Here is a 15,265-nt window from a genome sequence, read left to right on the forward strand (position 1 = left end):
ATATTTATTTCCTGAGAAACAGGATACTTATGGTAAAAAAAAAAAAATAGTTAACTTACCTCCCACACCTGAAGAATATCGTGAAAACTAAATTCCCTTTTAAACCTGATCAGAAGCCATCGGAAACAAAAATACAGATAACCAGAGTCCTGAGATTCTAAGCAAGATGGAGACAGGGATAATTTGTTAATGACATATGCAAAATACTATCGATAACTGTGTTGGTACAGATGTGTCCTCATACATCTTACCTCAATACACCACGTAGCGGGAGATGCCTGGCATGAGTGAGCTGACAGGTCCTATGCAACTCTGTTACCGTCGGGTGTCTTTTTTGACAAAAATGTGTTGCATTTACATCACTATGTAAATAGGATGCACACTCAGCTTATACTGATTAAACAGATATGCAGCTTGCCTATATTGTGTGTGTGTCTGCATCCAAAAATAGGATTTTAATTACCTACTGGTAAATCCTTTTCTCATAGTCTCAAACGGATATTGGGGAATCTAGTACGATGGGTATAGACGGGGTCCAAAGGAGTCAGAGCACTTTAAATTTCTTCAACTGGATGTGCTGGCTCCTCTCCTCTATGCCCCCTCCCACAGGCAGTTATAGGTAAAAACGTGCCGAAGGAGAAAGGACATATATAATAGAAGGAAATATTATAACAGAGTGGTGAAATTTACATACCAGCACACCACTAACATATAACCACCAGCAACGGCTGGAACAGCAGCAGCTGAACAGGTAACATAAAAAGAACCTGCAGAAAAGTCAACGTACTGAGGCGGGCACCCAATATCCCTTATGGACTACGAGAAAAGGGATCCATTAGGGATATTGGGGAAATCTAGTACGATGGGGACGTCCCAAAGCTTCCAGAACGGGCGGAATGTGCGGAGACTGCTGCAGCAACGCCTGCCCAAACTGGGAATCCTCTTTGGCTAGGGTATCAAACTTGAAGAACTTCACAAAGGTGTTTTTCCCCGACCAGGTAGCAGCTCGGCAAAGTTGTAAGGCCGAGACTTCACGGGCAGCCGCCCAGGAAGAACCCACTGATCTCGTAGAGTGGGCCTTCAGAGACTTAGGAACAGGTAAGGCTGCCGACACATAGAGGCCTGTTGATTAGTAAGCCTAATCCAACGAGCAATGGACTGCTTTGAAGCAGGACAACCCTTTTTCTGTGCATCATAGAGTACGAACAAAGAATCCGTCTTTCTGATCCGAGCCGTTCTCTTGACATAGATCTTCAAGGCTCTCACAGCATCCCATGCCTCTGGAGGAGCAGTAGTGCCAGAACTGGACGGAACGACAATAGACTGATTCAAGTGAAACGCAGAGACAACCTTCGTCAGGAACTGCTGCCTAGTCCGGAGCTCTGCTCTGTCCTCGTAAAAGACCAAGTACGGACTTTTACACGACAAGGCCCCCAATTCTGAGACACATCAAGCAGAAGCCAGGGCCAGTAACATCACCATCCTCCACGTGAGGTACTTGTCTTCTACCGTCATCAGAGGTTCAAACCAGGAGGACCGTAGAAAATCCAATACTACATCAAGATCCTAGGGTGCTGTTGGCGGCACAAAAGGAGGTTGGATGTGGAGTACTCCTTGCAAGAATGTCTGAACTTCTGGCAACACCGCCAATTTCTTCTGGAAAAAAATGGAGAGGGCTGAAATCTGGACCTTAATGGAATCCAGACATAAGCCTTTATGCACACCAGCCTGCAGGAAACGTAAGAAACGTCCCAAGTGAAACTCAGCAGGCGGATACGTGCGTTCCTTGCACCAAGATCCACACCCGGAATGAAGATTGCTGACACTGCTCTTGCATTTCTTTCCTCCCAGAGGAGTATCTTTTGACACCTCTCCCATGCAGGCTCTGCTTTTTGTTCCTCCTTGTCGATTGATGTACGCCACTGCTAAGGCGTTGTCCGACTGTACCTGGATCGCGTGATCCTTCAGCAGAAGAGAGGCCTGAAGTAGAGCATTGTAGATCGCCTGAAGTTCCAGAATGTTGATCGGAAGAAGGCTTTCGTGGGCTGACCACCTGCCCTGGAACTGCGCCCCTTGGAGGACAGCTCCCCATCCTCGTAGACTCGCATCTGTCTTGAATTCAGAAACTCCGGCTCTCCAGGAGCTTGAAGGACTGTAGCCACTACAGGAGGGAAATTCTGGCCTGAAGTGACAGCTGTATCATCCGGTGCATCTGAAGATGTGAACCGGACCACTTGCTCAGGAGATCCAACTGAAAAGTTTGGCATGGAACCTGCCATATTGGATCGCCTTGTAGGAGGCGACCATCTTCCCCAACAATCTTATGCAAAGATGGACGGACACTCGAGCAGGTCGAGTACCATGCGGACCATTTCCTGAAGTGTTCTCGCCTTGTCCTCTGGTGGGAACACCTTCTGGGCCACAGTATCCATCAACATTCCCAGCAACAGAAGCCGCTGAGTCGGCTCCAGGTGGGACTTCTTTAAGTTGAGGATCCACCCATGGCACGACAGAAGGTGGATAGTGCGGTCGATATGGAGCAACGAAAGCTCCCTGGATCTTGCCTTGATCAGAAGATCGTCCAGGTAAGGAACAATGTTGACTCCCTGGACCCGGAGCTGAAACATCATCTCTGCCATCACCTTTGTAAACACCCTCGGAGCTGTGGACAGGACGAGGGCAGTGCTTGAAATTGGAAATGACTGTCCAGCAGGGCAAACTGCAGGTACGCCTGATGGGGCGGCCAGATCGGTATATGGAGGTAGGTATCCTTGATAGCCAAGGAGACCATGAATTCCTGTTCTTCCAGGCCCGCAATCACTGCTCGCAGGGATTCCATTTTGAACTTTAACACCTTCAAGTAAGAATTCAATGATTTCAGATTCAAAATGGGTCTCACCGAACCGTCCGGTTTCGGCACCACAAACAGGTTTGAGTAAAACCCTTTTCTGCGTTGCGGTATTGGTAGTGGAACAATCACGTGGGACTGGACCAAATTTTGGAAGGCCTGTTACAATGTAACTTGCATATCCTCAAAAGCTGGTAAGCTTGATTTGAAAAATCATTGGGGAGGGAGTACCGTCGAACTCCAGCTTGTAGCCCTGAGAAACGAGATCTCTGACCCAGGTATCCTGGCAGGAAGTCTCCCAGACGCAGCTGAAGTGACACAGTCGAGCTCCCACCTTGAGATCTCCTCGGGGTGGGCACCGTCACGCTGAGGCCTTAGCAGAAGCAGAACTGATGACTTGGTACTGAAAGCTGGTGCTGGCAGGCTTTCTGGACTTACCTCTGGTGCCTCTAGCCACATTGGAGGAACCTCTGGCCTTAGATTGAAATCTGTGAGACCGAAAGGACTGGACAGACGGCCCCGGGTAGGAGTGTCTCGCTGGTGGGGCCCCAGAGGGGAGAAATAAGGATTTCCCAGCCGTAATTTTGGAAATCCAGGTATCTAATTCAACCCAAAAGATCTATTCCCCTGAAAAGGGGAGGGATTCCACACTACGTTTGGATTCTGCATCCGCAATCCACTGACGCAACCACAAAGCCCTGCGCGTCGACACTGTCATGGCAGAAGTCCATGCATTAATGTTCCCCATCTCCTTGAGCAAATCACAAAGGACACGTGTAGTGTCCTGAATGTGTTTAAGGAGGGTCACCATAGTGACATGGGGCATATTCCCCGAGAGGCCCCCCTGAATTTAAGTGGCCCAGGAATGAATGGCATGGGTCATCCAGCAACCCGCAATGACCGGCCTTTGCGATACAGCTGCTGCCATGTAAATAGATTTGAGTGTAGTCTTAATTTTCCTATCCCCAGGATCATTTATGGTATAGGGGCCCGGGGCAGGTAGCACCGCCTTTTTTGACAGTCGAGAGACTGATACATCAACCCCTGGGGGTTCCTCCCAAAATTTCCTACCTTCAGGAGCAAATGGGAAAGTGCACAAATTTTTTTTGGACACTTGGAATTTTTGGTCTGGATTTTTCCAGGCTAACTTGAATAGGTCATCTAACTCTGTAGAATCAGGGAAAGGGACATTAGGCTTGTTTTGTGTAAAGAAAAACGACTGCTGTGACGCAGCAACCTCTAGAGGGAGCTTTAACAAGTCCCGTATAGCCAGAATTAGGTGTTCAATACCCTGAGCAGAATCGGGATCCCCACTAATGGGGTCTAAGTCCTCCCCATCCTCCTGTATATCCTCATCTGTATCAGAGAGTAGTGCAGGTGAACCACGTTTTGTTGTGCTGCATCTGCCCTAGCAGCTAAATCAGCAACAGCGTGTTGCAGTAGCTGAGTCTTCTGGACATTAGCAGTGAGCTGGGATGACATATCTGACATCACAGTTCTAAGAGACCCTAGCCAGTGGGGCTCTGGACCCTCTCCCCAGCCCCTTCACTGATTTGTGAAGATTGGCTGCACGGTTCACATGAAATAGAATCAGATGATAATGGAGAGAATCTGGTGTGGCATACACTGCACAGCTTGTGTTTACCCATGTATCACAGTAAGCACAATAAGATACACATACACACAGACAGTTATATTGCAAGCCTGCCCTACTGTATGTGAGAGGAGACAGATAGAGAGAAGGACACCAGCACACCCCTAAGCTGTACAGCCCCAGTGAGGCTGTCAGTTTATCATAGTAAACACTAAGAAATTCTGTCATATAGAGGACCCAGATAGTGCACAATAGCGGCTCTCCCCCTTTGCTACACACTGTACCCGTTTTCCAGCGTGGCTGAGGAGTCAGGAAGCGCTGTGTGTGCTGTGGACGGCTACAGTAAGCAGAGGAAGGCACCAAAATGCCTCTGTATGGCTCTGAGGTAGCTCCGCCCCCTCCAATGGTGCCAGAGCTACAGTGATTTTATTACACTGGCAAAGTCTCCTCACAGCTAAAAAACATCTCAAGTGCTAGTTCTAGCGGTTTTGTGCCAGTCTACATGGGGGATCTTAGCGGGACCCCCCTGGGAGGGTCCCTTACGCCGCGCCCGTGGTCAGCCGCACAGTGAACCTGGAGACCCTCCTAGCGGGATCCCCAGTTTGTACTCACCACAGATGTCACCTTCAGGCAGCGCTAGTGGTGTGCGGCGTGCTACGGTTGTGACAGCCAAGGTGCAGTGCCCCGCTGAACAACAACCCCTCAGGATGGTGGTCCTGCAGCGGCTCTGCACCTCTGTAAGGCCGGTGACTGCACCCCCTCCCCCCCAACTCCCATGGTGCATGTATGCTGTTGCCCAAACAGCATACCGAAAATAACAAAACAAGAAAAAGAAATTGAAGAAAACTTACTGGAGCTCAGAAATGTGTATCCTCTCCTGGGGGCACTTTTTTCTAAACTGCCTGTTGGAGGGGGCATAGAGGGGAGGAGCCAGCACACCCAGTTGAAGAAATTTAAAGTGCACTGGCTCCTTTGGACCCCGTCTATACCCCATCGTACTAGATTCCCCCAATATCCCTTAAGGATGCTAGAGAAATACTCTTACTCCCTGTGGCCAAAGAAATAATCTTATCCAATTCAGGATTAAACAAAACTTCCCCTACAAATGGAAGACCCAACAGAGACTACGTTGACTACCAGAATCAAAGTTATGTGGCTCTACATGCAGTAAACACCATAGCAGAAATCTGAGCTTGAACCAGCCTAGCATCAATGCAGCCTCCCCAATTTAGGCTGCTGTTTCCTTAATGTTCTCCACTGTGGAAAGTAATTCTCCTCTGGGACTACTAAAACAAAGCCCTTCAGCTACTGTGGGACAACACATTCCAGCAAGCTCTGCCATGTGTTCTATCGGGGCATGCGAAAACTGTAGCAGGGCATGCTGTGATGAGGTTATCAAACCAACATTCCTCTGCCTTATTTACTCATGTAGATGTTAAAATGAGCCTCAATGAGTCCCTACTGCTTTAAAAAATAATTTTAATGTGGCTTCAACCTTCCTCACTCCTGTAGTCCCTCAAAGAAGCACTGCCCAAAATAAGAATCATTGACATTCTTGTATCGCAGACACCCACATATAAACGTATTAAGGAAACTATATGAACTAAAGTAACTGGAGTAAGTGATAAAATTCTGATTAGAACGTGTGAGAAACTCATTCTTACTAGCCTCAGCCTAAAGGCTTGAGCAGGAAAATGGTGGTAAAGCCATCATGAAAGATAAACAGCTGAGAAATTTAGTGCACGTATAGACATGGGAAAAGAAATCCTTTTCATTAGGAGGCAAATTCTGAGTCCCTACTGCGCCTCCTCTCTTCATGGCTTAAGGTACCTACTTATCATTAGTCTTGTGTGTGACAGTCAAGAATGTTGCACATTTTTCCTGGACCTTACACAGTAGTTTGGAGAGATTGCTATAAATATTATGTTTACTGAAACGAAGGTTGACTTTTTTTTTTAATACTAGTTTCAGAGGGGGGGAATCAATCACATGCAATGTCCACTATAGCCTGTTTTTGAGCAGCACCTTGTGTCTAGCAGCATCACAACCGATAGGTGTTGTATTTTTTTCCAGAATGGGTTCACTCCACCAACAAATTATCGAAGATCTCAGATCAAAGGTGTCTGAAACCCATCAGACTTCACAGAGGACTGATGGGAAAGCTCTCTTGGAGGATGTTCTATTTATTGAAAGTTTATGGGACTCTGGATTTTTCCAGAGCCCTTCCTGTACAGTCACATGGACATGCCTCTAGAAATAACCCAACAACATACTTCCCCCTCTATACCAGCTGCTATAATTTGATTTCCAGGACTCATTTTTTGTACATTGTGACAGATGACAGTTATGCTTGAAGCAAAGGCACTAAGAACCAACACTTACCAAGGTAACTGCAAAACCCACTGTCCAGGAGACGTAGCAAAGTACTCAGCTGGACCAACTGTGTTTTCATTCCCTGCATTTGTTCTTCAAAGTTCTGATGCTGAAAAAGAACAAATAAAAAGTAGAAGATGCAAATTAAAATAACGAAAGTAAAATAAGAGAGAGCAGCTGACAACATATTATATGGTATAGTTATCCGTAACATTTTGACACAGCTCAACCTAGCAGTGCTGTTTAATAGCTGTTTCATGGACCTTCACATACGCTGCCACATAATGTATACAATACTTTGCAGCACCCATGTACAAGATTGAAAAAAAACATGGCATACAAATGTAATGAGAAGTCTCTGCCTCAAAGTACTTAAATGTTAACCTTGAGTACATAAATTATACATTACAAGACAAAACCAATACTAAAGCTACATATTTATTGAAACTTACGAGATTAATTAAATAAATAACTTTTGTTATAATGTGTTTTCTTTAATGGGAAAGGGTTACATATCACTTATTCTTAAATTACATGGTGTACTTATAAATGGCTGTAAATCAATTGAAAATTACAGAGGATAACCGGCTTGTGCTATGCCGACAACTCATAAACTCCCATGAATTTAAAATCCACAGCTCCCAGATTTCAGATATTTGTACAACACTATCATGCTCTCCAATCTATGGATATTTAGGAGTGTGATAAAGCATGTCGACATGGATGTTATGTAAAAATGCACAGTTTAGACATTGTCATGTCGACCATCAGCATGTCAGCAGAGCCCTAACCCTAAACACAGACTAACCCTGTTGACATTCACAACGTAAACATAACTATGCCAACACTGTGAATGATGACATTTCAAACATGTTGACAATCTCTATATACCGGTATTTACCAATACATGTACTACCATAAGGATAAGTGAGCCAGTGGAGAAGTTGCCCATGGCAACTAACCTGTTGCTACGTATAATTTTATAGAAAGCACTTCATAAATGTTACTTAAAAGCTGTTCTGTTAACATGGGCAACTTCTCCACTGGCTAACTTCTCCATTCTTTTTACTGCTTCATGAATAGACCCCTTACTGAACTGTCAAATGGCATACACACATTGCACTCACAGTATACAAACTGCAATATGGTACAAATCCTTTCTAAAACTGTGTTCTCTAATTGTACTGTAAAGCACAGCATACATCACTAATCCCTTACAGATGGGCTGGAGAAGAATCTAACATAAATGTACCAATAAAGCTCACTTCACACATTTATTTCTTACCCAACAGATAACTGAAAGCTTATTGTAGCCACCAGCCTTCATAATGATGTTACATTAACAACTATTTTAAACTTACCATTTGATCCATGTATGATACGAAACACCAAAAGGCATCCACTTCATTCTCCATCACATAAAGAACAGGGGAAAGCAAATCACTCATCCCTTGTACATATCCTAAAATAGAGAAATAATCACAAACACATAACATAAAGAAAATGCATTTGATAGCGCACTGCATGTAGATCACTCAGCATTACCTTCAGGCATGATGTTTGGACAAAAAGCCCAATGCACGGTGTCGCCATCACATAAGAACACCAACAGTACACAATAATGTGCAACAGGACCTTCTAGAGCACCCACCAATATCAAATCCAGCATCATCATCATTTTTGGGTATGCTGCCTTTATTTGATTTGGGTACAAGTGGCACATTATTTTGAATATGCAGCTTAAAAAAGTGAACATTTATTGAAGGTTAGAGAATACACTCTTACTACCCCAACATCACATTGCAGGGTCTAAAGATCTCTAGTCGTGTCTTCAGCCCCTTCAGGCTTTGACACAAGGAAGTCATTTTGTTTTATTTCAGCCACTTATGCTGACCTAATTCATTGCCTATCCATTCAAGCTCCTTTGTGTTCTTGCATTTACTTATACCCTATCCTAACTACTAGAATAGTCTTTACTATCCAGTAATACCAATTGAGATAAGGGTTATCAACCCTGTTCTCATTAAAACAATTTGGGATATTTCAAATCACCCATTATAGAGCCTTCCATGTTATGCTGGCCTTAAATGCACACTGCAGGTGGTAACTAGAGTGGTAGCAGTCCCCAAAACAGTACCACATAAATCACTAAACAAAATAACCCTCAGCAGACAAACACTATAATCCTTACAGGTCTCATGGAACTAGTGAACGAGAGATGATATTTGGGAAACAGCCAGTGTATGCTAACATATACATGGCCCATACATGACCTAAATAAACTCCATCATTCAACTTTGAAAGTGAAGATTGCATTTTCTAATCAATAATGTATTTTCCTTTAATAATTTCATGCACACATTATGTATACGATTGTTAAATCTAGGAAATTGCACAAGAAAATGAGAAATTACTATACTGAGTATACTAGGAAATTCAGGCATTATCCTATCCTATTACTAATTATAATAAAATACAAATGCTATAGATGTAGACAGTTGTGATGAAAAAAAAAAAAAATAGGAAATTGCACAAGACAAATATAAATCACTGTGTGTGTGTGTGTGTGTGTGTGTGTGTGTGTGTGTGTGTGTGTGTGTGTGTGTGTGTGTGTGTGTGTGTTTATACTGTTTATTTATATTATACAAAGTGGAAAGAAAATACATGGAATTACCTGGATTTCTGCATAAATCGGTCATAAATGTGATCTGACCTTCATTTAATAAGAATAGACAAACACAGCCTGCTTAAAGCATTACCACACAAACAATTATACGTCTTGATGTTTTTATGAATGCTCTGTGTAAACATTCACAGTGCAGGGTGGAACAAGTATGTCAAACCTTGTGTTTAATAACTGGCTGACCCCTCCTTCAGCAGAAAAAACCTCAACCAAGCATTTGCTGTAGCTGTGCATCGTCCTGCACAAGTGTCTGCTGGAACTTTAGACCATTCATCCTTACAAAGCGTTTCACTTAAGCAATATTTAGTGATTTCTGGTGACAACTGCTTACTTCAGGTCATGTCACAGCATCTCAATCAAGATGAGGTCAGGACTCTGAATGAGCCACAACTGAATTTTCTTCTGCTGAAGCCATTTATTTGTCGGTGTTTTGGGTCACTGTCCTGTTGCATCAGACAGCTTCTGTTGAGCTTCAACTAATAGCTAAACTTATAATGCCCTGCAAAATATTTTTTGAGTTCACAAGAACAAGAGGTTGAACTGCTGTGGCAGAAAAGCAGCCTCAAACCATGATGCTTCTTCTACCATACATTACACTTGGGATGTGGTTTTGATGCTGGTATGCTTTGCCTGTTTTGCTCCACACATATGGTTGTGTGTTCTTTCCAAATAATTCAACTTTCATTTCATCTATCCACAGAACATTTTGCCAGTAATGCTGTGGAACATCTAGATAATATTTAGTGTACCTCAGATGTGCTGCAATACTTATTTGAACAGCACTGGCATATATGTGGTGTCCTCTCAAGAACATCATTCTTGTTCAGTGTTTTACGTGTCTTTAGACTTGTGAATGGATGTTTGCAAGTTGCAGAGATTTCTGTAACTCTTTATCTGACAGTGTACTGTTTTTAACCCCTCTGAGCATTCTGCGCTGTGCTCTTGCATTCATCCATACAGGATGGCCACTCCGAGGGAGAGTGGCAACAGTGGTGTACTTTATCCATTTATAAGCAATTTGTCTGACTGCGGTCTGATGAACATCAAGGCTATTAGCACTGGTGTATCTATAATAAGTGCAGTGTGTGCAGTACACACGGGCCCCAGAGTTCAGAGGGGGCTCCCACCTCACACGCTGCACCCATTTTTTTAAATACTCACCCCTCCGGAGACCAGCGCTGATGTCAGCAGCGCTCTGGAATCACGGCAAAAATGGCCCAGCGCCCATTTTCACGATGTTCTGCGCATGCACAGTAGAGAAATCACTGGGAAAATGGCCGCTGTCATTTTCCCGGTGATCTGCGCATGCGCATTAGAGTCTGAGTATTAGTGCTCAGACTCTCCAGCACTGCCGGCAGAGAGGGAGGGGCCCCGAACGGAGTTGGCGGCATATGGGCCAGCTCCTCTCTTAAAGCGCCCCTGGCAATTAGAGATAATTTTGTAACTCTTTCCAGCTTTATGCAAGTCAGGAGGAGATATTCAATTGTTCCCGCTAATTTTTTGTGCAAAAAAAGGGGTATTAGTGTGGTTTTTAGTTTTACACCCTGGGGTAAATTTACTAAGGTCCCGATTTTGACCGAGATGCCGTTTTTTCTAGTGATGAGCGAGGTTCGGTTTTACTCGGTTTTACTCGGTTCTCAAAACGGCATCTTATTGGCTATCCAAAACACGTGACATCCGTGAGCCAATAAGATGCCGTTTTGAGAAACGAGTAAAACCGAGTAAAACCGAGTAAAACCGAACCCGCTCATCACTAGTTTTTTCTTCAAAGTGTCATCTCGGTCATTTACTAAACTCAAATCACGGCAGTGATGAGGGCATTCGTATTTTTTTGGAAGGTCATCCAAAAAAATACGAATGAATACACCATCGGTCAAAACGCGGCTGTTTAAGTATGAATCTCGGTCATTTACTAAGAAGTGCAAAGCAAAAAAAAATAAAACACTGCCGTGAAAAATTACAACTCGTAAAAAAGTGCTAAAAAAAAAAACAGACCTGCATTTTTAATCCGTGATTGTATAGGCATGCAGGGATCCATGAGATCCGTGCATGTATATCAGTGGGAAGGGGTGGGAAAGTGGTTATTTTCTTAAAAAATTGCGTGGGGTCCCCCCTCCTAAGCATAACCAGCCTCGGGCTCTTTGAGCCGATCCTGGTTGCAAAAATATGGGGGGGAAAATGACAGGGGTTCCCCCATATTTAAGCAACCAGCATCGGGCTCTGCGCCTGGTCCTGGTTCCAAAAATACGGGGGACAAAAAGAGTAGGGGTCCCCCGTATTTTTAAAACCAGCACCGGGCTCCACTAGCTGGACAGATAATGCCACAGCCGGGGGTCACTTTTATATAGTGCCCTGCGGCCGTGGCATCAAAAATCCAACTAGTCACCCCTGGCCGGGGTACCCTGGGGGAGTGGGGACCCCTTCAATCAAGGGGTCCCCCCCCCCCAGCCACCCAAGGGCCAGGGGTGAAGCCCGAGGCTGTCCCCCTCATCCAATTGGCTGCGGATGGGGGGCTGATAGCCTTTTGTCAAAATGAAAAGATATTGTTTTTAGTAGCAGTACTACAAGTCCCAGCAAGTCTCCCCCGCATGCTGGTACTTGGAGAACCACAAGTACCAGCATGCGGTGGAAAAACGGGCCCGCTGGTACCTGTAGTACTACTACAAAAAAAATACCCAAATAAACACAAGACACACACACCTTGAAAGTAAAGATTTATTACATACATCCACACAAACATATACACATACTTACCTTATGTTCACACGCAGGTCGGTCCTCTTCTCCAGTAGAATCCAAGGGGTACCTGTTGAAAAAATTCTACTCACCAGATCCAGGGTCCCAGGCTCCTCGTAGCATCCTTTTGTAATCCACGTACTTGAATAAAATAACAAAACGGAGACCCGAGCCACGAACTGAAAGGGGCCCCATGTTTTCACATGGGACTCCTTTCCCCGAATGCCAGAAACCCACTCTGACTTCTGTCTAAGTGGGTTTCTTCAGCCAATCAGGGAGCGCCACGTTGTAGCACTCTCCTGATCGGCTGTGTGCTCCTGTACTGAGTGACAGGCGGCACACGGCAGTGTTACAATGTAGCGCCTATGCGCTCCATTGTAACCAATGGTGGGAACTTTCTGCCCTGCGGTTGACCTAAAGTGACGTCACCGCTGAGCAGAAAGTTCCCACCATTGGTTACAATGGAGCGCATAGGCGCTACATTGTAACACTGCCGTGTGCCGCCTGTCACTCAGTACAGGAGCACACAGCCGATCAGGAGAGTGCTACAACGTGGCGCTCCCTGATTGGCTGAAGAAACCCACTTAGACAGAAGTCAGAGTGGGTTTCTGGCATTCGGGGAAAGGAGTCCCATGTGAAAACATGGGGCCCCTTTCAGTTCGTGGCTCGGGTCTCCGTTTTGTTATTTTATTCAAGTACGTGGATTACAAAAGGATGCTACGAGGAGCCTGGGACCCTGGATCTGGTGAGTAGAATTTTTTCAACAGGTACCCCTTGGATTCTACTGGAGAAGAGGACCGACCTGCGTGTGAACATAAGGTAAGTATGTGTATATGTTTGTGTGGATGTATGTAATAAATCTTTACTTTCAAGGTGTGTGTGTCTTGTGTTTATTTGGGTATTTTTTTAGTAGTAGTACTACAGGTACCAGCGGGCCCGTTTTTCCGCCGCATGCTGGTACTTGTGGTTCTCCAAGTACCAGCATGCGGGGGAGGCTTGCTGGGACTTGTAGTACTGCTACTAAAAACAATATCTTTTCATTTTGACAAAAGGCTATCAGCCCCCCATCCGCAGCCAATTGGATGGGGGGGACAGCCTCGGGCTTCACCCCTGGCCCTTGGGTGGCTGGGGGGGGGACCCCTTGATTGAAGGGGTCCCCACTCCCCCAGGGTACCCCGGCCAGGGGTGACTAGTTGGATTTTTGATGCCACGGCCGCAGGGCACTATATAAAAGTGACCCCCGGCTGTGGCATTATCTGTCCAGCTAGTGGAGCCCGGTGCTGGTTTTAAAAATACGGGGGACCCCTACTCTTTTTGTCCCCCGTATTTTTGGAACCAGGACCAGGCGCAGAGCCCGATGCTGGTTGCTTAAATATGGGGGAACCCCTGTCATTTTCCCCCCCATATTTTTGCAACCAGGATCGGCTTAAAGAGCCCGAGGCTGGTTATGCTTAGGAGGGGGGACCCAACGCATTTTTTTTTTGTGATTTTACAGGGTTTAATTTAAAAAAAAAAAAAAAAAAAAGAACCCCAGCACGGATCACACAGATCCGGCCGAGATTCATTTTTAAAAAGTCGGCAGTGTTTTGCTAATCACTGCCGTAAAAATAAAAATAAAAACACGAATGACCGACATCGGAACAAAAGAAAAATCCGAATACGACAGCTTAGTAAATTAGTCGTAATAAATTCAAAAAGTTGCAGTTTTACACTTTCGATGTCATTCGTGATTGAACTTTGACCTGAAACGGGAAAATACGAATCTTAGTAAATTTACCCCCCTGTTTCACTTTTGGGTATTCAATTATATCCTGTTTTTCATCCAAAAAATATTCTAATTTTCATGCAAAAACACATAGGTAACACATACGTTCCTTGATCTATGTGTTTTCACGGAAAAAAACAGGGCTCATAGAGCTGTCTTCGCAGCTGAAAAAACAAACATACCAGATAACTGAGGCCATCGGGACAAATGAATATCCTGCAGCTAATTGAATATCACTCTTAATCCTAAATCATCTGAGATATTATCATGTGTTCAGGCATGGTTCACAGCAGGCAATACTTCCTGTAAATAGCAAACTGATTTTGTGAGTAGGTTTTTATAGGACAAGGCAACTCTAACCAACATCTCCAATCTTATATTATTGCTAGCACTCCACGTTAGCAACCTCCTGATGCCAATTAGCTTTATTTAGAAGCCAGTAGCTGAGGGATTCACATACTTTTTCCAACCAAAGAGATGTGGTAACCAGATGATAGGTCGACAGTTAAAATGTCTTTATATTTTACCAACCACGTGAACTACAATTGGGAATAGTAGACGCGGTGCACTAATTGGAGTTCCACGTGCTGGAAGGGAAATTTGACACAAAAGAACACAAAAAAAACTCATGCTGACATTTTCATTAGGGTCGACTATTTCAGTGTCAATCTAGACATTGTCGACCTCCTGACTGTCGACCCTTTGATCCATAACAAAAGATGTATACAACTGGGACAGTAATTTACTGTATCAGTTTAAGCAGACTGCATTTGTCGATTCTTGATATATATATTTTGAGAGACTAAAGGTGGTACTCCCGGCAACCGTAAGAAGATCTGCTTTGCTTCTAATGCCTACTAGTCTTTTTATGATTGCCAGGAGTGACGCCTTTGGTCTCTGTGTGTGTGGGCTTCAGTGACGGGGTTCGTTTTGGAGGGCACCCGGCCAGGTAATCAAAGGGAGCATTTGAGTGCCGGGCATTGCTTTATAAATATATACAGTGTATACGGAAAGTATTCACAGCATTTCACTTTTTCCACATTTTGTTATGTTACAGCCTTATTCCAAAATGGAATAAATTATTTTTCCCCTCAAAATTCTACACACAATACCCCATAATAACGTGAAAAAAGTGTTGTGATTTTTTACAAATTTCTTAAAAATAAAAAACTAAGAAATCACATTGACATAAGTATTCACGGCCTTTGCCATTAAGCTCAAAATTGAGCTCAGGTGCATCCTGTTTCCACTGATCATCCTTGAGAT

General features: G+C 44.3%; 1 protein-coding gene across 1 annotated transcript in view; it reads right to left on the bottom strand.

The window, feature by feature from the left end:
• Positions 1-15,265, bottom strand: part of TBC1D15 (TBC1 domain family member 15) — a 353,328-nt gene that overhangs the window by 18,208 nt on the left and 319,855 nt on the right. Inside the window, exons 12-14 of the mRNA XM_063927455.1 lie at positions 8,177-8,277; positions 6,825-6,924; positions 60-157 (exon numbers count right to left, since the gene is read on the bottom strand). Coding sequence (XP_063783525.1) covers positions 60-157; positions 6,825-6,924; positions 8,177-8,277 — 299 coding nt within the window. The remainder of the gene's footprint in view (positions 1-59; positions 158-6,824; positions 6,925-8,176; positions 8,278-15,265) is intronic.

The sequence above is a fragment of the Pseudophryne corroboree genome, chromosome 6, assembly GCF_028390025.1.
Source record: "Pseudophryne corroboree isolate aPseCor3 chromosome 6, aPseCor3.hap2, whole genome shotgun sequence".
In the NCBI taxonomy this organism is placed as follows: Eukaryota; Metazoa; Chordata; class Amphibia; order Anura; family Myobatrachidae; genus Pseudophryne; species Pseudophryne corroboree.